General features: G+C 41.1%; 1 protein-coding gene across 1 annotated transcript in view; it reads left to right on the top strand.

Moving 5' to 3' along the window:
• Positions 1–18,639, top strand: part of LOC307258186 (nebulin-like) — a 68,401-nt gene that overhangs the window by 19,082 nt on the left and 30,680 nt on the right. The window contains 50 exon segments of the mRNA XM_080037636.1: positions 8–115; positions 206–517; positions 683–889; positions 982–1,086; positions 1,231–1,338; positions 1,442–1,753; positions 1,866–2,069; positions 2,218–2,322; positions 2,433–2,540; positions 2,626–2,937; positions 3,050–3,253; positions 3,402–3,506; positions 4,184–4,291; positions 4,392–4,703; positions 5,119–5,322; positions 5,466–5,570; positions 5,678–5,785; positions 5,871–6,182; positions 6,295–6,498; positions 6,662–6,766; positions 7,098–7,205; positions 7,311–7,622; positions 7,728–7,931; positions 8,040–8,144; positions 8,261–8,368; positions 8,473–8,784; positions 8,886–9,089; positions 9,347–9,451; positions 9,704–9,811; positions 9,936–10,247; positions 10,536–10,739; positions 10,894–10,998; positions 11,107–11,214; positions 11,317–11,628; positions 11,810–11,914; positions 12,093–12,191; positions 12,298–12,399; positions 13,480–13,587; positions 13,710–14,024; positions 14,141–14,245; positions 14,485–14,589; positions 14,713–14,817; positions 14,909–15,016; positions 15,105–15,215; positions 16,478–16,675; positions 16,875–16,979; positions 17,083–17,187; positions 17,288–17,392; positions 17,513–17,620; positions 17,738–17,851. Coding sequence (XP_079893762.1) covers positions 8–115; positions 206–517; positions 683–889; positions 982–1,086; positions 1,231–1,338; positions 1,442–1,753; positions 1,866–2,069; positions 2,218–2,322; positions 2,433–2,540; positions 2,626–2,937; positions 3,050–3,253; positions 3,402–3,506; positions 4,184–4,291; positions 4,392–4,703; positions 5,119–5,322; positions 5,466–5,570; positions 5,678–5,785; positions 5,871–6,182; positions 6,295–6,498; positions 6,662–6,766; positions 7,098–7,205; positions 7,311–7,622; positions 7,728–7,931; positions 8,040–8,144; positions 8,261–8,368; positions 8,473–8,784; positions 8,886–9,089; positions 9,347–9,451; positions 9,704–9,811; positions 9,936–10,247; positions 10,536–10,739; positions 10,894–10,998; positions 11,107–11,214; positions 11,317–11,628; positions 11,810–11,914; positions 12,093–12,191; positions 12,298–12,399; positions 13,480–13,587; positions 13,710–14,024; positions 14,141–14,245; positions 14,485–14,589; positions 14,713–14,817; positions 14,909–15,016; positions 15,105–15,215; positions 16,478–16,675; positions 16,875–16,979; positions 17,083–17,187; positions 17,288–17,392; positions 17,513–17,620; positions 17,738–17,851 — 8,253 coding nt within the window.

Genomic DNA, 18,639 nt, shown 5'->3' with positions numbered 1-18,639 from the left:
GTTACAGAAACTTTACAAAGCCGATGTGGTGCAGATGTTCAACAAGGGCTACAACCTCAAAGGAGATGCCATCTCAATTTTGGCTGCCAAGTCTAATACAACTATTGCCAGTGATGTGAGTTGGAGATAACATTTCCGTACCAAATCAGCGATGTATCTACTGCAACCCACCACACATGGTAAAGTGTTTGTTTTTCTGTTACAGTACAAGTACAAGCTGGCTTATGAGAAGGCCAGAGGCCACCATGTTGGATGCCGCAACCTCCAGGACGATCCTCTGCTGGTTCACTACATGGAGGTTGCTAAGCACCAGAGTGAGAAGAACTACAAGAAGGACTACCAGAAGTCCAAGCTGAAGTACCACACCCCAGTAGACATGATGAGTGTGGTCCAGGCCAAGCAGGCCTCTAAAGTTCAGACTAACGCTGGATACAAACAGATCCAGCACAGTTACACTGTCCTCCCTGATGCAATGAATCTAGTGCTGGCTCGTAACATGCAGTTCATCGCCAGTAATGTATGTAGAGTCTCACTTTATTATCTTAACACTGTTAAAAGTTTATTTTTACAAGATTTTAAATACAATTAAAAGAATAAAAGGTCTTAATTTCATGTTACCGTTTCTCTATGTAGCTGTGCTGCATTGTGAAGGAATACTCTTTCTGTTTGTATTCTTTCTCAGAACCAGTACAGGAGTGAGTATGACAGCTTCGTGAAAGGAGTAGGATGGGTTCCTATTGGATCGTTGGATGTTGAGAAAGCAAAAATAGGTAGCCGCATCCTCAGTGAGCACCTATACCGCCAACCTCCTAGCAACTTTAAATTCACTAAGGACATGCACTCCATGGATATTGAACTGGCCACTGCCAACAACAAGATTATGGATAAGGTAGATAGGACCTTCTATTGAAATAACACAAATATCTCTTCTTCGACATTTATATGCAAGATATTAAGCAAACAAAAACATGTTCTTTTTAGCAATCCTACAGCAAAGCCTGGGAAAACGACAAGACTTCAGTCCACGTCACTCCTGATGCAATGGACATCGTTCTCGCCAAAGCTAACAAGAAGAACTACAGTGAGGTAAAGTGTGATACCGTCAGTTCCTCATTCTGTCCCATAGTAACCACAACATGTATAGATTTTGACTAACAGGAAATGAGGGACAATAGTATATTCATTGGAAAGTAAACATGCTTTGCTTTATAAACATCTCTCTCTGTTCAGAAATTGTACAGATTGGACAATGAGCTATCCAAGAAGAAGGGCCATCATGTTCTTGGTGATGCCATTGCAATCTTGGCTGCCAAAGCTACCACTGCTATTGCTAGTGATGTAAGTATCTGTTTGGTTATTTCTATTATTCACTACCTTCTGTATATATCAAGCAATATCCACGGGAGTTTGGTTATAAAAACACTCCGTCTTGCTTTTTTAGTACAAGTATAAAACAGGATACCGAAAGCAGGTCGGTCACCACATCGGTGCTCGCTGTGTGGAAGACGACCCTCTGCTCATGCTGGCTCTGAACTCAGCTAGGATTGCCAGTGATGCTCTCTACAAGAAGGACTTCAACAAGTCCAAGACCAAGTTCAACCTGCCAGTGGACATGATTGCCTTTGAACTGGCCAAGAAGAACCAGATTATGGCCAACCACGCCAACTATGTCACTCGTCTGCACAACTGGACCTGCCTGCCCGATTCCACTGATGTCAGACAGGCCAGACATGCATATAACCTACAGAGTGATGTGAGTATGAATCCTAAGATGTATATTATGAGAAATGTTCATATTTAGTAATGTATATTTTTATAGCTCCTGGACATCTTTCACCAAAACAAACCCTTTCTGTTTTGTCCAGGCGGTTTACAAGGAGGATCTGAAGATGCTGCAGGGTATTGGATGGGTGCCAATAGGTTCAATAGATGTTGAGAGGGCAAAGAAAGCTGGTGAGGTCCTGAATGAACACAAGTATCGTCAACACCCAAGCAACTTCAAATTCAAAATCACTACTGAAGACATGCCCATGGTGCTTGCCATGGCCAATAATCAGGTTATGAACAAGGTATGAAACCATATTCAAAGAATGTGTTTGTATAATATCAAACAACTGTATCGACGACATTGAGATGTGACAAGGAAATTATTTTGTCACAAAAAATGCATACTTGTTGAGTTAATAATGTAAGGACACTCGGTTTCTGTGACTGTAGAAAGCATACACTGACGTCTGGAACGTGGACAAGACCAAGATCCACATCATGCCTGATGCCATGGATGTTGTTCTCGCCAAAGCAAACAATGTCAACTACAGTTTGGTACGTGACAAAAAAAAAGTGATGGCAATATAACAACTTTTATTCCTGTATAACTTTCAATGGTAAATATATATACTCATAATCTCTCGGATGATTGTTCTTGTTTACAGAAAAAGTATACACAGGCATATGAAGACTCCAAGAAGAAGGGCTACGATATTCGCAATGACGCTATTTCCATCATAGCAGCAAAGAAATCCGGGCAAATTGCCAGTGATGTAAGCTGTTGGATTTATTCAATGATAAACAGTTACCATACAAGTATTACTGTTCATGTAAACAAGAAACTTATTTTTCTTGCAGCACGCGTACCATACAGGTTACCGTAAGCAGGTCGGCCACCACATCGGTGCTCGCTGTGTGGAAGACGACCCTCTGCTCGTGCTGGCTCTGAACTCAGCTAGGATTGCCAGTGATGTTCTCTACAAGAAGGACTTCAACAAGTCCAAGACCAAGTTCAACCTGCCAGTGGACATGATTGCCTTTGAACTGGCCAAGAAGAACCAGATTATGGCCAACCACGCCAACTACATCACTCGTCTGCACAACTGGACCTGCCTGCCAGACTCCACTGATGTCAGACAGGCCAGACATGCATATGACCTACAGAGTGATGTGAGTATGAATCTTAAAATGTATATTATGGGAAATGTTCACATTTAGTAATGCATATTTTTATAGCTTCAGAGCATCTTTCACCAAAACAAACCCTTTCTGTTTTGTCCAGGCGGTTTACAAGGAGGATCTGAAGATGCTGCAGGGTATTGGATGGGTGCCGATAGGTTCAATAGATGTTGAGAGGGCAAAGAAAGCTGGTGAGGTCCTGAATGAACACAAGTATCGTCAACACCCAAGCAACTTCAAATTCAAAATCACTACTGAAGACATGCCCATGGTGCTTGCCATGGCCAATAATCAGGTTATGAACAAGGTATGAAATCATATTCAAAGAATGTGTTTATATAATATCAAACAACTGTATTGACGACATTGAGATGTGACAAGGAAATTATTTTGTCACAAAAAATGCATACTTGTTGAGTTAATAATGTAAGGACACTCGGTTTCTGTGACTGTAGAAAGCATACACTGACGTCTGGAACGTGGACAAGACCAAGATCCACATCATGCCTGATGCCATGGATGTTGTTCTCGCCAAAGCAAACAATGTCAACTACAGTTTGGTAAGTGGAGATTTAAACATTTAAGGGTAAAGCAATGCTCATATACAGTATGGATTAGGGCTCAAAGATTCACCCATCCATTGTCATACGTTTATCCTGGGTTGGGTGGCAGAGGCAAATGATCAAGCAAGGGACCCCAAACTTCTCTTTTATGAGCCACATTAGCCAGCTCTAGCTGGGGGATCCTGAGGCATTCCCAGGTCTGGTATTGGATGGCCCGAGAAGTGACCCCCTCTCCTCATACTCCTGCAGCACCTCCCACAGTATCTTCAAGGGTTACCGCCCCTTGAGGCACCCAAGACCTTGAGACCCCAGGTGTGAAGACAGGCCAACCCTCCAGAGGGGGGCGGGCTGCTGTCGGGCAGGGTCTCTTCTAATCCTCTTTCATGGTTTATCATGGGGACTTTTGGTACTATTCTTTGTGGGGACCCTCGTCTGAGACCACTTTGCCTTGGGAGACCCTACCAGGAGCACTAGCTTAAGACAATACAGCCCTCAGGATCAAAGGGATACACACACCTATCCACCATGATAAGGTGGTGGTTCCTGGAGAGTTCAAAGCCATGCTATATTAATAACAATATTTTCCTGTTAACAATACATATATTTATAATTATAATTAAGTCCTACTGACATTTTCAAATGCATATAATTATGTTTGTTGTTTTTGTTTTCAGAAAAAGTACACACAGGCATATGAAGACGACAAGAAGAAGGGCTATGATCTGCGTAATGATGCAATTTCCATCATTGCAGCAAAGAAATCCAGGGACATTGCCAGTGATGTAAGCTGTCAGATTAAATTGATGATAAACCGTCCCATACTATTATTATTGTTCATGTAACCAAGGAACCAGGAACTTAGTTCTTTATTTTTCCTTGCAGCACAAGTATCAAACAGGATACCGCAAGCAGGTCGGTCACCACATTGGTGCTCGCTGTGTGGAAGACGACCCTCTGCTCGTGCTGGCTCTGAACTCAGCTAGGATTGCCAGTGATTTTCTCTACAAGAAGGACTTCAACAAGTCCAAGACCAAGTTCCACCTGCCAGTGGACATGATTGCCTTTGAACTGGCCAAGAAGAACCAGATTATGGCCAACCACGCCAACTACATCACTCGTCTGCACAACTGGACCTGCCTGCCAGACTCCAGTGATGTCAGACAGGCCAGACATGCATATGACCTACAGAGTGATGTGAGTATGAATCCTTATATTTCTACTGTGAACATCATTGATGTTTATGAATTTATATGTGGTAGGATTGCCTAGACAGGGTGGTAGGGTGGCCTAGAGGAAAGAGGGGCCGACCAGTGTCCGTTAGGTTGCTGGTATGGTCCCCGGAACCGTACAGGAGGGTATTAGTTGTAGAACTTGTGGTGACTGGTATGACCACCCTATCAACGATTGTCTCTTTGAGCAAGGCACCTAACCCCAGCACCACTCCAGGAGTACTGTACTATGGCTGACCATGTGTGAGGACACCCTCTGGAGTGTGGTGTCTTGAAAGGCTAAATTTCAATGTAGCTTTGTGTTAATTGAAAAATAAGTCAACTTAACCTAACTATTCTGAACATCTTTCACAATAATAAACTCTTTCTGTTTTGTCCAGGCGGTTTACAAGGAGGATCTGAAGATGCTGCAGGGTATTGGATGGGTGCCGATAGGTTCAATAGATGTTGAGAGGGCAAAGAAAGCTGGTGAGGTCCTGAATGAACACAAGTATCGTCAACACCCAAGCAACTTCAAATTCAAAGTCACTACTGAAGACATGCCCATGGTGCTGGCTAATGCCAATAATCAGGTTATGAACAAGGTATGAAATCATATTCAAAGGATGAGCTGGTATAATATCAAACAACTGTATTGACTACATGTATAGGTATATGATAAGGAAATTATTATGTCACAAAAATCCATACTTAATAATGTAAGGACACTCGGTTTCTGTGACTGTAGAAAGCATACACTGACGCCTGGAACGTGGACAAGACCAAGATCCACATCATGCCTGACTCCATGGATGTTCTTCTCGCCAAAGCAAACAATGTCAACTACAGTTTGGTACGTGACAAAATAAATAGTGAATCTGGTAATACAACTTTTATTCATGTATTACTTTCAATGGTACATATACTTAACATCTCTGGAATGATTGTTCTTGTTTACAGAAAAAGTATACACAGGCATATGAAGACTCCAAGAAGAAGGGCTACGATATTCGCAATGACGCTATTTCCATCATAGCAGCAAAGAAATCCGGGCAAATTGCCAGTGATGTAAGCTGTTGGATTTATTCAATGATAAACAGTTACCATACAAGTATTACTGTTCATGTAAACAAGAAACTTATTTTTCTTGCAGCACGCGTACCATACAGGTTACCGTAAGCAGGTCGGTCACCACATTGGTGCTCGTTGTGTGGAAGACGACCCTCTGCTCATGCTGGCTCTGAACTCAGCTAGGATTGCCAGTGATGTTCTCTACAAGAAGGACTTCAACAAGTCCAAGACCAAGTTCAACCTGCCAGTGGACATGATTGCCTTTGAACTGGCCAAGAAGAACCAGATTATGGCCAACCACGCCAACTACATCACTCGTCTGCACAACTGGACCTGCCTGCCCGATTCCACTGATGTCAGACAGGCCAGAAAGGCTTATGACCTGCAGAGTGATGTAAGTATGAGGCATTTCTCATAATGTGTTTGTGGAACACACCAAGTATTTCCTATCTTTTTAAAGGGACAATTCAAAGTGACTCCACATTTCCTTCTCCTGTGACTTTCAGGCTGTGTACAAAGCTGACCTGAAGTGGCTCCAGGGCATGGGCTGGGTGCCCATTGGTTCAATTAATGTGGAGACAGCCAAGAAGGCTGGTGATGTTTTGAGTGAAGCGAAGTACCGCCAGCCCCCAAGCAAATTCCCCTTCACCAGCACCATTGATGCAATGAACCTTGAACTGGCAAAGAATAACGCTTTGACCATGAATAAGGTAGAGTTCATAATTGTTTTGGTAAAATTCAAATGTATTTTTGTGTGACAGGGCTAGACAGTACATAGTGATTATCTGGATTTGCAATACCGATTTCTATCTCTGGAGATCCTTTAAGTCAATACCATCATTTAATACTTTGACCATTTTTGGTGTGTTCCAGCGTCTCTACGTGGAGGCATGGGAGAAGGACAAGACCAAGATTCACATTAATCCTGACACTCCTGAGATCATCCTCTCTCAGCAGAATTCTATCAACATGAGCAAGGTTAGTATTCTTCTCAAAGAGATGGCCCCTGCCACATCTGGTATGTGTTCTTGGCTTCTTTTATGTTAACAAGATGGTTCTTGTGTTGGAGTTTATTTACTGTTTAATTGTCACAGAACTTGGAAACCTGTTGTGCGCTGTTGTCTTCTAATTAACAACTTCATTTCATTTAACATAATTTAATCTTGGATTACGGATTTAAATTTGCTCCCAAATTGGATTCTTAAAGTCCACCAGTGGGAGTCCTCCTGCAAAATGTGCCAACCTTTTCTGGGAAGCCTCAGGCTATTAGAAGCATTTCAGAACTATTTATACATGTTTTTCTTTGCAGAAACTATACAGACAAGGGTTTGAAGACACCATCAACCAAGGATACTACCTCCCTGGGGATGCAATCTCTGTAAAGGCTGCTAAGCATTCCAGGGACATCATCAGTGATGTAAGTGATATTGCTGTGCTATATAACGGTTTATATGATTGATACACTGGTGTTGTGAGACATGATCTAGCTTTAACGAAAAACATTTTATTCTGATATCATTAGTACAAGTACAAGACAGGGTACCGTAAGCAGGTCGGTCACCACATCGGTGCCCGCTGTGTGGAAGAGGACCCACTGATCATGCTGGCTATGAACGGAGCCAAGATCGCCAGTGACGCCCTGTACAAGAAGGACTTCCACCATTCCAAGACCAAGTTCAACCTGCCAGCTGACATGCTCAATCTTGAACTGGCAAAGAAATGCCAGATCCAAGTCAACGATTTCAACTACAGAACTCGTCTGCACAACTGGACCTGCCTGCCCGACTCCAATGATGTCAGACAGGCCAGGAAAGCCTACGATCTGCGAAGCGATGTGAGTCCTTCTGTCTAATCATTAAACATATTATAATCAACATATCAGGTGATGTCAGCTGTGCTTATGTGTTGTAATGTCACATATCAATTATTTTCCCTACAGCATGTATACAAAGCTGACATGGATGAGGTCATAGGCGTAAGCTGGATCCCGATTGGTTCAGTTGATGTGTTGAAGGCCAAGCACGCTTCAAAGATTCTCGACGAACATCTCTACAGGCAACCCGTAGACAAATTTAAATATACAACTGACATGTCTTCCATGTCCATGGTCTTAGCCAAAGCAAACGCTGACATAATGAACCAGGTCAAGACTTTTATATCACTTTTTTTTACAATTTTTGCAAATTTGTACAATCTATTCCAGATTATTACAATTTCTTTCTTTTTTTTTTCGTTTTCTTTCTCCCCACAGAAAACGTATCATGCTGCTTGGGAGGCCGACAAGGTTAAGACTCATGTAACCCCTGACCTACCTGAACTTGTGCTTGCTAAAGCCAATGCTTACAACATCAGCATTGTAAGTTTTTTCTGTTTGCACTCAAACAAGTAATCTACGTCCATGTCAATTAATATCAGTGTTATAGGCTTTATGATGTTCATTTCATAATTCAACTATTTTCAATCCCTCCTCAGAAAAATTACAGGGAGGAAGTTGACAAGATGTTCAGAAAGGGCTACGACCTTAAGTCCGATGCTGTCGCTATTGTTGCTGCCAAAAAAGGAAGAGAAATCATCAGTGATGTACGTATACAACCTATAAATTAATACTTTTTTCCCTGAAACTGACTTGTGCCTATTTACACAGTATTCTGTTAATGTTCACTTCACTCTTTCTTACTACGCAGTACAAATACAAGACAGGGTACCGTAAGCAGGTCGGTCACCACATCGGTGCCCGCTGTGTGGAAGACGACCCTCTGATCATGCTGGCTATGAACGGAGCCAAGATCGCCAGTGACGCCCTGTACAAGAAGGACTTCCACCACTCCAAGACCAAGTTCAACCTGCCAGTGGACATGTTGAATCTTGAACTGGCCAAGAAATGCCAGATCCAAGTCAACGATTTCAACTACAGAACTCATCTGCACAACTGGACCTGCCTGCCCGACTCCAATGATGTGGTCCAGGCCAGAAAGGCTTATGACCTGCAGAGTGATGTGAGTAATTGGAATTCATCATACTGTGTCGCCCGAGCACTGAGAGTTTTCTATTGAATTTTTCAACGTGACTCCATTTTTCCTTCCCCTGTGACTTTCAGGCCGTGTACAAGGCTGACCTGACGTGGCTAAAGGGATTAGGTTGGGTGCCAATCGGTTCGGTGGATGTGGAGAAAGCCAAGAAAGCAGGAGACATCCTGAAGGAGAGAGGCTACCGTCAGCATCCCAGCAACTTCAAATTCACTGCCCAAACATGTGACATGCCATATGCCCTTGCAACGGCCAATGCCGCGACAATGGACAAGGTACAGATAGCACATCTCATTTAATGTCATTTCACTTTATTCTATTGTGTGTTTTTATTATTATTATTATTGTTTTTATTTTATTTTTTGGGGGGAGGCATTCTGAACGTAATATTACAAATATTTGGCCCAAATGTTTCATTAGTTTAGTTAGTTTGACAAAAAAAGAGGATCATTTGTCTAGACAAAGCAGTGTTTGCTTTTTTATAATGTTCTTTGAGTCTGAAATAGTGATCCTGTGAATCTGCTGTTTACAGAAAGCTTACACTGCTGCCTGGGAGAAGGATAAGACGGACCTTCACATCACTCTTGACACCCCGGAGATCATCCTGGCCAAGCAGAATAAACTCAACACCAGTCTGGTAATCCAGTGCCTAGTCTTCATGGCAGATTATTATCATAACAGCAATTGTCAACTTGCTTTAATATCATAATCAGTTAATTGTGCAATGGTTTAAAGAATAAATGACATGCTGTGTAGTTGTTGACCTTTAATTTATTACATTTAGTGTAAAGGAAATTGTGTTCTCCATAGGCAATGTGTTTTGTACTATGGTGTATATCACTCAGTGTAAGTATCTGACACTCTAACTGAATTATTCTTGTTTCCCCAGAAACACTACCGTGAAGGCTATGTGGACACCATCAACAAGGGCTACGTCCTTCCCAAAGATGCTATTTCTGTTTTGGCAGCCAAGGCCTCCCGAAACATCGTCAGTGATGTAAGTCTGTGTCCCTCTCGATACAACCGGAATTTATCTGCACCATTTTTTCTTTCTTTCTGATTTCACTGCAATGATTTATATGTATAAACCAATCACACTATTTTAAATTCCAATTTTTCAGTACAAATACAAGGCCGGTTTCCGCAAGCAGTGTGGCCATCATATTGGTGCCCTCAGTGTCAAGGACGACCCACTGGCTATGCTGGCCGCCAATCAATCAAGGATCAACAGTGACATCCTCTATAAGAAGGACTATCATGACACCAAGACCAAGTACCACTTGTCAGGAGACATGTTGTCCATTGAACTCGCCAAGAAATGTCAGAAGCAAGTGAATGACTTCAACTACAGAACTCTCCTGCACAACTGGACCTGCCTGCCCGATTCCACTGATGTGGTTCAGGCTAGAAAGGTCTATGACTTAAGGAGTGATGTAAGTACATCTCAAAATTAGAGAGAGGATTTTATTAACTGTTAATGGATAATTGCTGTTGACCATGCAAACACAGTGTCTGGGTTGTTGGAATCTACTGTATATGTTCTTTTTTTGAATTGGTGTTCAGATCACCCCCAACCCACATTTTGAACCTATAGCATCCCACAAATGTAATGGAAATCAGTTTATCCATTGTATTTAAACATCTGACTGTAGTTAGACAAATATATATAAAACCTAACATAGTGGTATTTGGTGATGTTAAAAATGACAATTGTGTTTTAGGCCGTATACAAAGCTGATCTGGAGTGGCTGAGAGGGTGCGGCTGGTCTCCTCATGAATCCGTGGACGTCATCAAAGCCAAAAAGGCACAGGATATTCTCAACGAGAGGCTCTACCGCCAGCCCGCAAGTAGCCAGAAGTTTACCAGTGTTGTCGACCTCCCGTCTATTGTCTTGTCCAAGCAAAATGCTGACAACATCAGTGATGTGAGTAACAGCATCTCCCACAATAATTAAAGTTTCTGCATGCAATTCTAAACTTAACATGAATTCTTTGAACAAAATATTTTTAAGAAAAATTCTTAAAAATTAGAGTCTTCAAATAAAAAAGTTAATGATCTTTTTTCTTTCTTTATGACAGAGGAGATATAGGGCAGCTTGGGATCAAGACAAGCTCAGCTATAGCATCCCACATAACGCCCCCAGCTTCGAACTGTCCAAGGCCAATGCTATCAACATCAGCAATGTAAGTTTGTTTTTTTACAAGTAGTAATGTAGTACTTGATTATTGTGATTTTGATGTGCCGTCACAATCTCTTACTGTATTTTTGATCATACTTCTCGTTCCGCGCAGAAACTGTACACAAAGACATGGGATGACCAGAAGGCAAAGGGCTACCACATCAAGGAGGATGCCATCTCTGTGCTGAAGGCTCGGGCTTCTAGAGATATCGTCAGCGATGTAAAAACAAATTATGGAATGTGGTTTTAAATGCACCAGATTATTTTAATTTTATGTACTTTTTCTGACATTTCATCAACCTTTTGTCAATTTTTCTTTCAGTACAAGTACCATGCAAATTACCGTAAGCAGGTCGGTCACCACATCGGTGCCCGCTGTGTGGAAGAGGACCCACTGATCATGCTGGCTATGAACGGAGCCAAGATTTCCAGTGACGCCCTGTACAAGAAGGACTTCAATAAGTCCAAGACCAAGTTCCACCTGCCAGTGGACATGTTGAATCTTGAACTGGCCAAGAAATGCCAGATCCAAGTCAACGATTTCAACTACAGAACTCATCTTCACAACTGGACCTGCCTGCCCGACTCCAATGATGTCAGACAGGCCAGGAAAGCCTACGATCTTCAGAGTGATGTGAGTTCTTCTGAGATCATGGTTCATTATTGTAACAAAGATCAACATTTTTAAAGGATCTTTAAATGATATCTATACTTTTTTACTCCTATTTAACCCCAATACACTCTCACATTGTGATTATTGTCTGTATACATTTTTAATCTCACTGAAACATATTATATCTGTTTTTCGTCCTCAGGCTGTGTACAAAGCCGATATGGAGTGGCTACGAGGATGTGGATGGGTGCCACATGAGTCTGTGGAGGTTTTGAAGGTGAAACACGCACAGAAGATCCTGGCTGAAGTAAGTAGGATCAAAATTCAACTTTATTGTCACTGTACTTGTATAATCGATATGTAAAATATGTAATTTTGTTGCAATATAAAAACATTTGTTTTACTGTATTTATGACAGAAAACATGCACATGTATCTTGTCTAAATTTGCTAAATCATTACATATCTTTTTTGCTATTTTTACAGAGAGGCTACCGTGTCAAGTTAGATAGTCAGGAATACACAATTCCAGCTGACAGAGTCGACATCGTCTGTGCCAGGAATGCTGCTAAGGTCCTCAACGAGGTAAGGAGGATTCTTTGTCATCCGGAGGCTGTTTTAATATGTTTTAGTCTTCTCTTGACAGAGTAAAAGCAATGGCAGATTCAATTATTTTTTTCTTTTTTCTCAGGCCACATACCGTGAGGCATGGCACAAGGAGAAGACCAAGTTCACACTGTTGGATACTCCAGGTCTCGTCACAGCCAGAGAGGTGGCCAAGAATGTTCATCCGGTAAGATGACTCATGGGATGTACAGTATGTGCTACATATTCAGGGTAACTGTAGCTCCTTCCAATTAACAATCATGGACACAAGGCATTCTTCTTTACAGATATTTAGTAGCAGAATCATGTCATCAAAGATGTCATCCAACATGCCGTGAGAACTAAATCAAAATATAGAAATCATACACGAGTATTAGTTACATAAAAAGGAATATTCTCACAGAGAATAGCATTTGAATAAATATACTACATAACGTGCAATTGACTGTTACACAGTTATGCTTTCACATTGATTATTACAAACATAAAATAACTTTGCATACCTCATTAGCCACGTTAACTCAAGGGGAGTAAAACGGGTAACAAAGGCAACTTCTCTCCTGTGCGTCTTCTCTCAGTGAAACTTACGAATGAAATAACGTACCAATTAACTTGATGAGCGGCAGTTGGCCCGGCATCGCTCGACCATGGACCTATACGCTGCATGCTCCAATGCTGGTGCATCATCAATTAATGCTCTGACCCAACCGAACCTCAGAACCATAGTTCCGCTATATAAGCCGTAAACAGGCCAGCTTGTACACATACTTCAAAGTAAAAGAAATGCAGAGAAATATATTATTATTATTACATATTTAAATGTGGTTTTATTCTTATTAAATTAAAACGATTCTTTTATGAAACATAAATAATTCTAATGAACTAAATGCAACTGTCTGCTGGCAGCTACAATAACTGTGGGGTCTTTTTGATTTTGTAAGTGTATACACATACTTCCCATTATTATTGTTTAAGTATATCAATCTGAGTATATTAATGGAAGTTTATACTAAATGTTCTTTATTAAAAGTACCTCAAAATGCGTCCATTATTTCCTTCCTACGTTTGCCAGTATTGCCTTGACGATGGCATTCAATTTCAAGTGGCATTGAAAAGGTATTAAAAGGTCTTAAATATAACTTGGATATCCGCGGTGGTACCCTGATATTTCAACATAACAATTCTTTGTCCTGTACCAATGGTATTTATTATCTGCTTGATGAGCAACATCATCATAAACGCATCATAACTGTTCCATCTCTTGCAGAAACTCTACACCAAAGAATGGGATAAGGTCAAGGCCACGGGCTACTTCATGCCTGGAGATGCTGTCCCAATCAAGCAGTGCATCCATAACTCTAAAGTTCAGAGTGATGTGAGTAGTGGGAAAAAGTTTCATAATAATAATATAATAATAAGAGCGTGTAATAAAGTTGTTCTTATGTTAACAAAAAGACACGACAAAATGGAGATAATGATTTCTGTCTCTCTCCTTAGCATAAGTACCTCGAGTCATACCGTAAGCAGGTCGGCCACCACATCGGTGCTCGCTGTGTGGAAGACGACCCTCTGCTCATGCTGGCTATAAACTCAGCCAGAATTGCCAGTGACGCCCTGTACAAGAAGGACTTCCACCATTCCAAGACCAAGTTCAACCTTCCAGTGGACATGCTGCAGTTTGAACTGGCCAAGAAATGCCAGAGACAAGTCAATGACGACCTTTACAGAACCGGTCGCTTGCACCAGTGGACCTGTTTGCCTGACTCCAATGACGTCAGACAGGCCAGGAAATGCTACGATCTTCAAAGTGACGTGAGTGCTGCCAATCCACCTCAACCAGAGGACTAATTAATTATATTCCTACGATAAAATGACAAAAAGTGTATGTCTTAACTTCCCCCAAAATGTATCTTGGTTTCTGCCTTCAGAATGTGTACAAGGCAGATCTGGAATGGCTCCGTGGATGCGGCTGGATGGCAGCTGAATCTGTTGACCATGTCAAGGTCAGAAAGGCCCAACAGATCATCAACCAGGTACGTCGACTCGATTTTATTCATTTTTCCCCCTTTGATTTATCCTTCAAGAGGACATATTATAATAATTTTCAGTTCTTTGTTTTTTGATGTTGGACTCCTATAAAGCCGCTCAACACGCACTGTAAACTCTGTAAACTCTCTGTGTCTCTCTTCCTTACATACTTTATATATATATATTTTTATTTTTTTGTGTGTCAGTTCGCTGTCTCACTTTGATGCTGTCATTTGACTTGCAGAGGTTCTACACGAAGGATGCCACAGAAAACTTTTCAAAATTCACCCACGTTGTGGACCGCCCTGAGCTCCTCTTGGCGAGGGTCGCTGCTGCCAACCTCAGTGATGTATGTAAAAACATTTATATACCGTACCATTTCAATTTCCATATTTCAAGAAGCATATTAATAAACAATGATCAAAATTCTGCAATCTAAAATCTTAATTGTGTTATTTTCTTCCTACTATAGCTGAAGTACAAAGAGACCTTCAATGCAGAGAAGGGCATTTACATTGGTGGCGAGGACACTCCACAGCTGGCCCATTCCAGGGAAATGAATAAGATTATCAGCGAGGTATTTAGCTAATTAATTCAATTTAAATGATATAGCACAAATTGTAACAGCCTTTCCCATAATGCTGCGCCTTTTATTTGTGTGATTTCAGAAACTCTACAAACAGGATTGGGATGAGGGTAAAGCTGTTGGCTACAAGCTGGACCAGGAATACATCCCTCTTCTGAGAGGCAAGAAGGGCAGGGACATTGCCAGTGATGTGAGTCTCACGCTTGTTTCTTGCAGTCAATGTCATCTTCTTGAATGATGTAAACACAACTAAGACTTTTCATTACGGATCCTTCTAGGCCAAGTACCATGAGTTCCATGAGAAGGCCAAGGGTCACTACATGGCCAACACCCTGGTGGACTTCCCCGAGGTTATGCGCTGTGGAGAGCAGGAGAAGAACAAGGGATTGGTAAGATATCAATAACAGTTTGTCTATTCATTCCATACTAGCATGGCGTTAAATACTTTTTGCAAGGCACTATAGATGATGACATTGAATCGATAAAATAAGTTAATTGGATACCACAAGCACACCAAAAGATATAGAGAATTCTGAAAAATAATAGCATGAAATATATCCCTTTTGGAAGACACCAATATTCAGTCGCAACATTTCAAATAATTAATTCAATTTCAATTTGTTAAAAAGAATACAGATTGAGACAAAATATACTGCTTCCTTTTCCTGGCTTGACCAAGACAATTAACAACAAAAAAGGTTTCCTTCTTAAAGAACAATTCAGGTTCTTCATACTTATCTAACCAACATAAATGAGCATACATTGGCATTTTAGTAAAAAGTACACTTGCAGAGACTATATTCCTTAGAAAGATTTCTTCAGATTTTGCTATACACTTACGCCTCGTTTCCACATACGTACATTCTTGTATGCGATCCATCCGGATCCGAGGAAAAAGTCCATTCATTCCTATATGATTCTCCGTAATGTCCGTTTTGCCTCCGAAACTCCTCCCCTCCGTTATATTTCTGTCCGGTATCCGTATTATGTACGTTAAAAAAATTGGATTACGGAGAGACCGTATGGAAGTTTTGCTAGGTTATCTTACATGCGATGTCCTTCTACTCAGTTAATGTTGATTGTCAAGTCAGTTTGATGATTAAAAAGTACTTGTTCATATAGTTTGAACACTTTGTGAATCAGAGTGAATGTTATTCTGCTAAAATATTAAATACTTTATATACGTGATACACTGTATACAGTCGGATCGTTTTTCATCAGTTTGATATTAAATACAGTCATCATCTGTGTCCGTTTGATATGAAACACAGTCTGATTTATTAGTTTAATGACACAAGTGAGAGTGCCCGCGATCGCTGCGGCATCGCCAGAGACACAGACGCCCAGACTCTCTTGAGATTTCCTTCCGTTGGACACTGAAGCACCTTCCGTAAAACGGACACAAGTGACATACGTATGTGGAAACGAGGCGTTAGGCCAGAAAAGCTGCTCCAGACAATATATCGGGCCCTTTTATGGTTTATAAAAAACCCTCCATGTAGCATTTTTTTAAGCATTTTTATCGCTGTTATGACAAGGGATTTGAATAAGCATTTGTCATGATCCACATAAGTTTTATTTTAAGGTTGCTTTGTTTCACATTGTTAATGAGAGTTGCATTAACTTTGCATGGTTTGCGTGTCTTTTACAGAGGCTCTACCACAAGGACTGGCACACTTCCAAGTTAAAGACCCACCTCCCACCTGACGTCATAGCTAACCAGGTTGCTAAGCGTTGCCAGGACATGCTGAGCGACGTCCTCTACCGTACCTACCTGCACCAGTGGACCTGCCATCCGGAACAGGAGGACGCTATTCGTGCACGCAAGACCAACGAGATTCTCAGTGATGTAGGTCCTTCCTCACTGCAAATCTGCTGCTTTTTAGTTGATTACTGCGCCGTGCCTTGTGGCAGACTAGTGTGGACAAACATCCCATTTTTTAAACGTTATGTCAGACGTATATACTGTATATTTATGTACCGGTATTATTTATATATTTATTTATATTTATATATTTTAATTATTTCTTCTGCTGTCTTTTAAATAGGTGTTCTACAAGGAGGACCTGACCTGGATGAGGGGTATGGGTTGCTATGTCTGGGACACACCAGAAATTCTTCTTGCCAAGAGAGCCTACGACCAGCAGAGTGAGGTGAGTAACAAACGTGGAAGTTCATAGTAAATCTTTAGAACTGTTATTTCATAATGTACGGTTTTAGACTGTGATCATTTACCTGTGTCATCTTCCCTTGTAGCTGAAATACAGAACAGAAGCCAAGAATGAATTCAACAATTACTCCATCGTGACGGACACCCCAGCTTATGTTACTGCCGTTCTGGGTCACACCTGGGCCAGTGATGTGAGTGAGCTGGTCTTATCAAACATATGTACTGTTTATAAATGTATCGTTTTTGAGCTTAACATGCCTAATTGAGTAACTAAACAATTGTCAATGACAGATCAACTATAGGGAGGCTTACCATAAGGACAAGCATCTGTACACCACTGTTCTGGAGACCCATGACTACGCCAGATGCCACAACTTCAAGCACTTCTTCAGCAACGTAAGTGGGAGGAAAAAAACACATTCCTCTCTTTCGCTCTGTGACACAATATCAGCTTTGTAAACGTCATTGTTCACAAACGGCAACATGTTGATAATGTTCTGGCTCCTCTGTCCACAGAAAAACTACCACGCTGCCTGGGAGAAAATCAAAGCTACTGGCTACACCATCCCACATGACTCAAATGCCATGATGCACGCCAAGAGTCAGAAAGTCATTCTCAGTGGCGTGAGTTCAACTTTTACTCCTGTTCATTTCATTCCGTGTTTTTATGACGATGGGATTTTATTTTCTTACACACATGAGTTTGACTGTTGTCGATTTGAAACCTTTTTGCCCCTTTAGGTGAAGTACAAGGAGGATTATGAGAAGTTCAAGACCCTCTACAGTCTGCCCAAGTGTCTCGAGGATGACCCTGCTACTGCTCGCTGCATCAAAGCCGGAAAGCTCGTCCTTGATGTGAGTCAAATTTGCAAATATATTTGATCCTCTTCAGTTAAAGGTGCATTGTGTAGAATTTATTGGCATTTTTCATAACAGATTTGGTAGAATTGTATATTTATAAGTATATTTAACTAGTCACTATTCACTTTAAAATAAAAGTTGTTCTTTCTTGTATTACCTTAAAATGTGCCTTTTATATCGACAAGGGGCACCCTCCATGGATGCTGCCATGTTGCACCGCCATGTTTCTACAGTAGCATAGAATGGACACACTTAACAGCCTTACACGTTTTCAAATATATATATTGTGGGCATTCTGGGCAAATGAAGAGGAAGTACTATAGAATAGATAATTACATACATATTCTTACCTGCCCAGGGACAAAGGGTGGAAAATAGCAATTTGCTAAAACCTGTTACAATGCATCTCTCCTTGCTCTAAACAAGGTTAATGTTTGTTTGTACATTGTCCCTGTTTAAATAAAGTTACATTACATTCACCTCATCACTTGATATTGTGGAAAGACTTGAGGCAGTGGTGGATGATGCCATCTTTAGTATCTAGCTTCTTGTCCTTCAAGGCCAACGTAGCTTCTGTCATTATTAGAAAGAAAAAGGTCAGCAAAGGAGCGTTGCAATCTAGAACTTTCACTACTTGATGCCACTAAATACTCTGATATCACTCACTGCTTTGAGTGAGGAATAAATAAGCTGCAATGACTTTTCAAAATTGTTTCAAAAACTCAGCAGCTTAACATACATCCAAACTGCGCAGCTTTCTGTGCATACAAAAATGCGAGAGC

This window comes from Ammodytes marinus (assembly GCF_949987685.1).
Source record: "Ammodytes marinus genome assembly, chromosome: 12".
NCBI classification, from domain to species: Eukaryota; Metazoa; Chordata; class Actinopteri; order Uranoscopiformes; family Ammodytidae; genus Ammodytes; species Ammodytes marinus.
The sequence above is the reverse complement of the archived record's forward strand: the minus strand, read 5'-3'. Positions and strand labels throughout refer to the sequence as shown.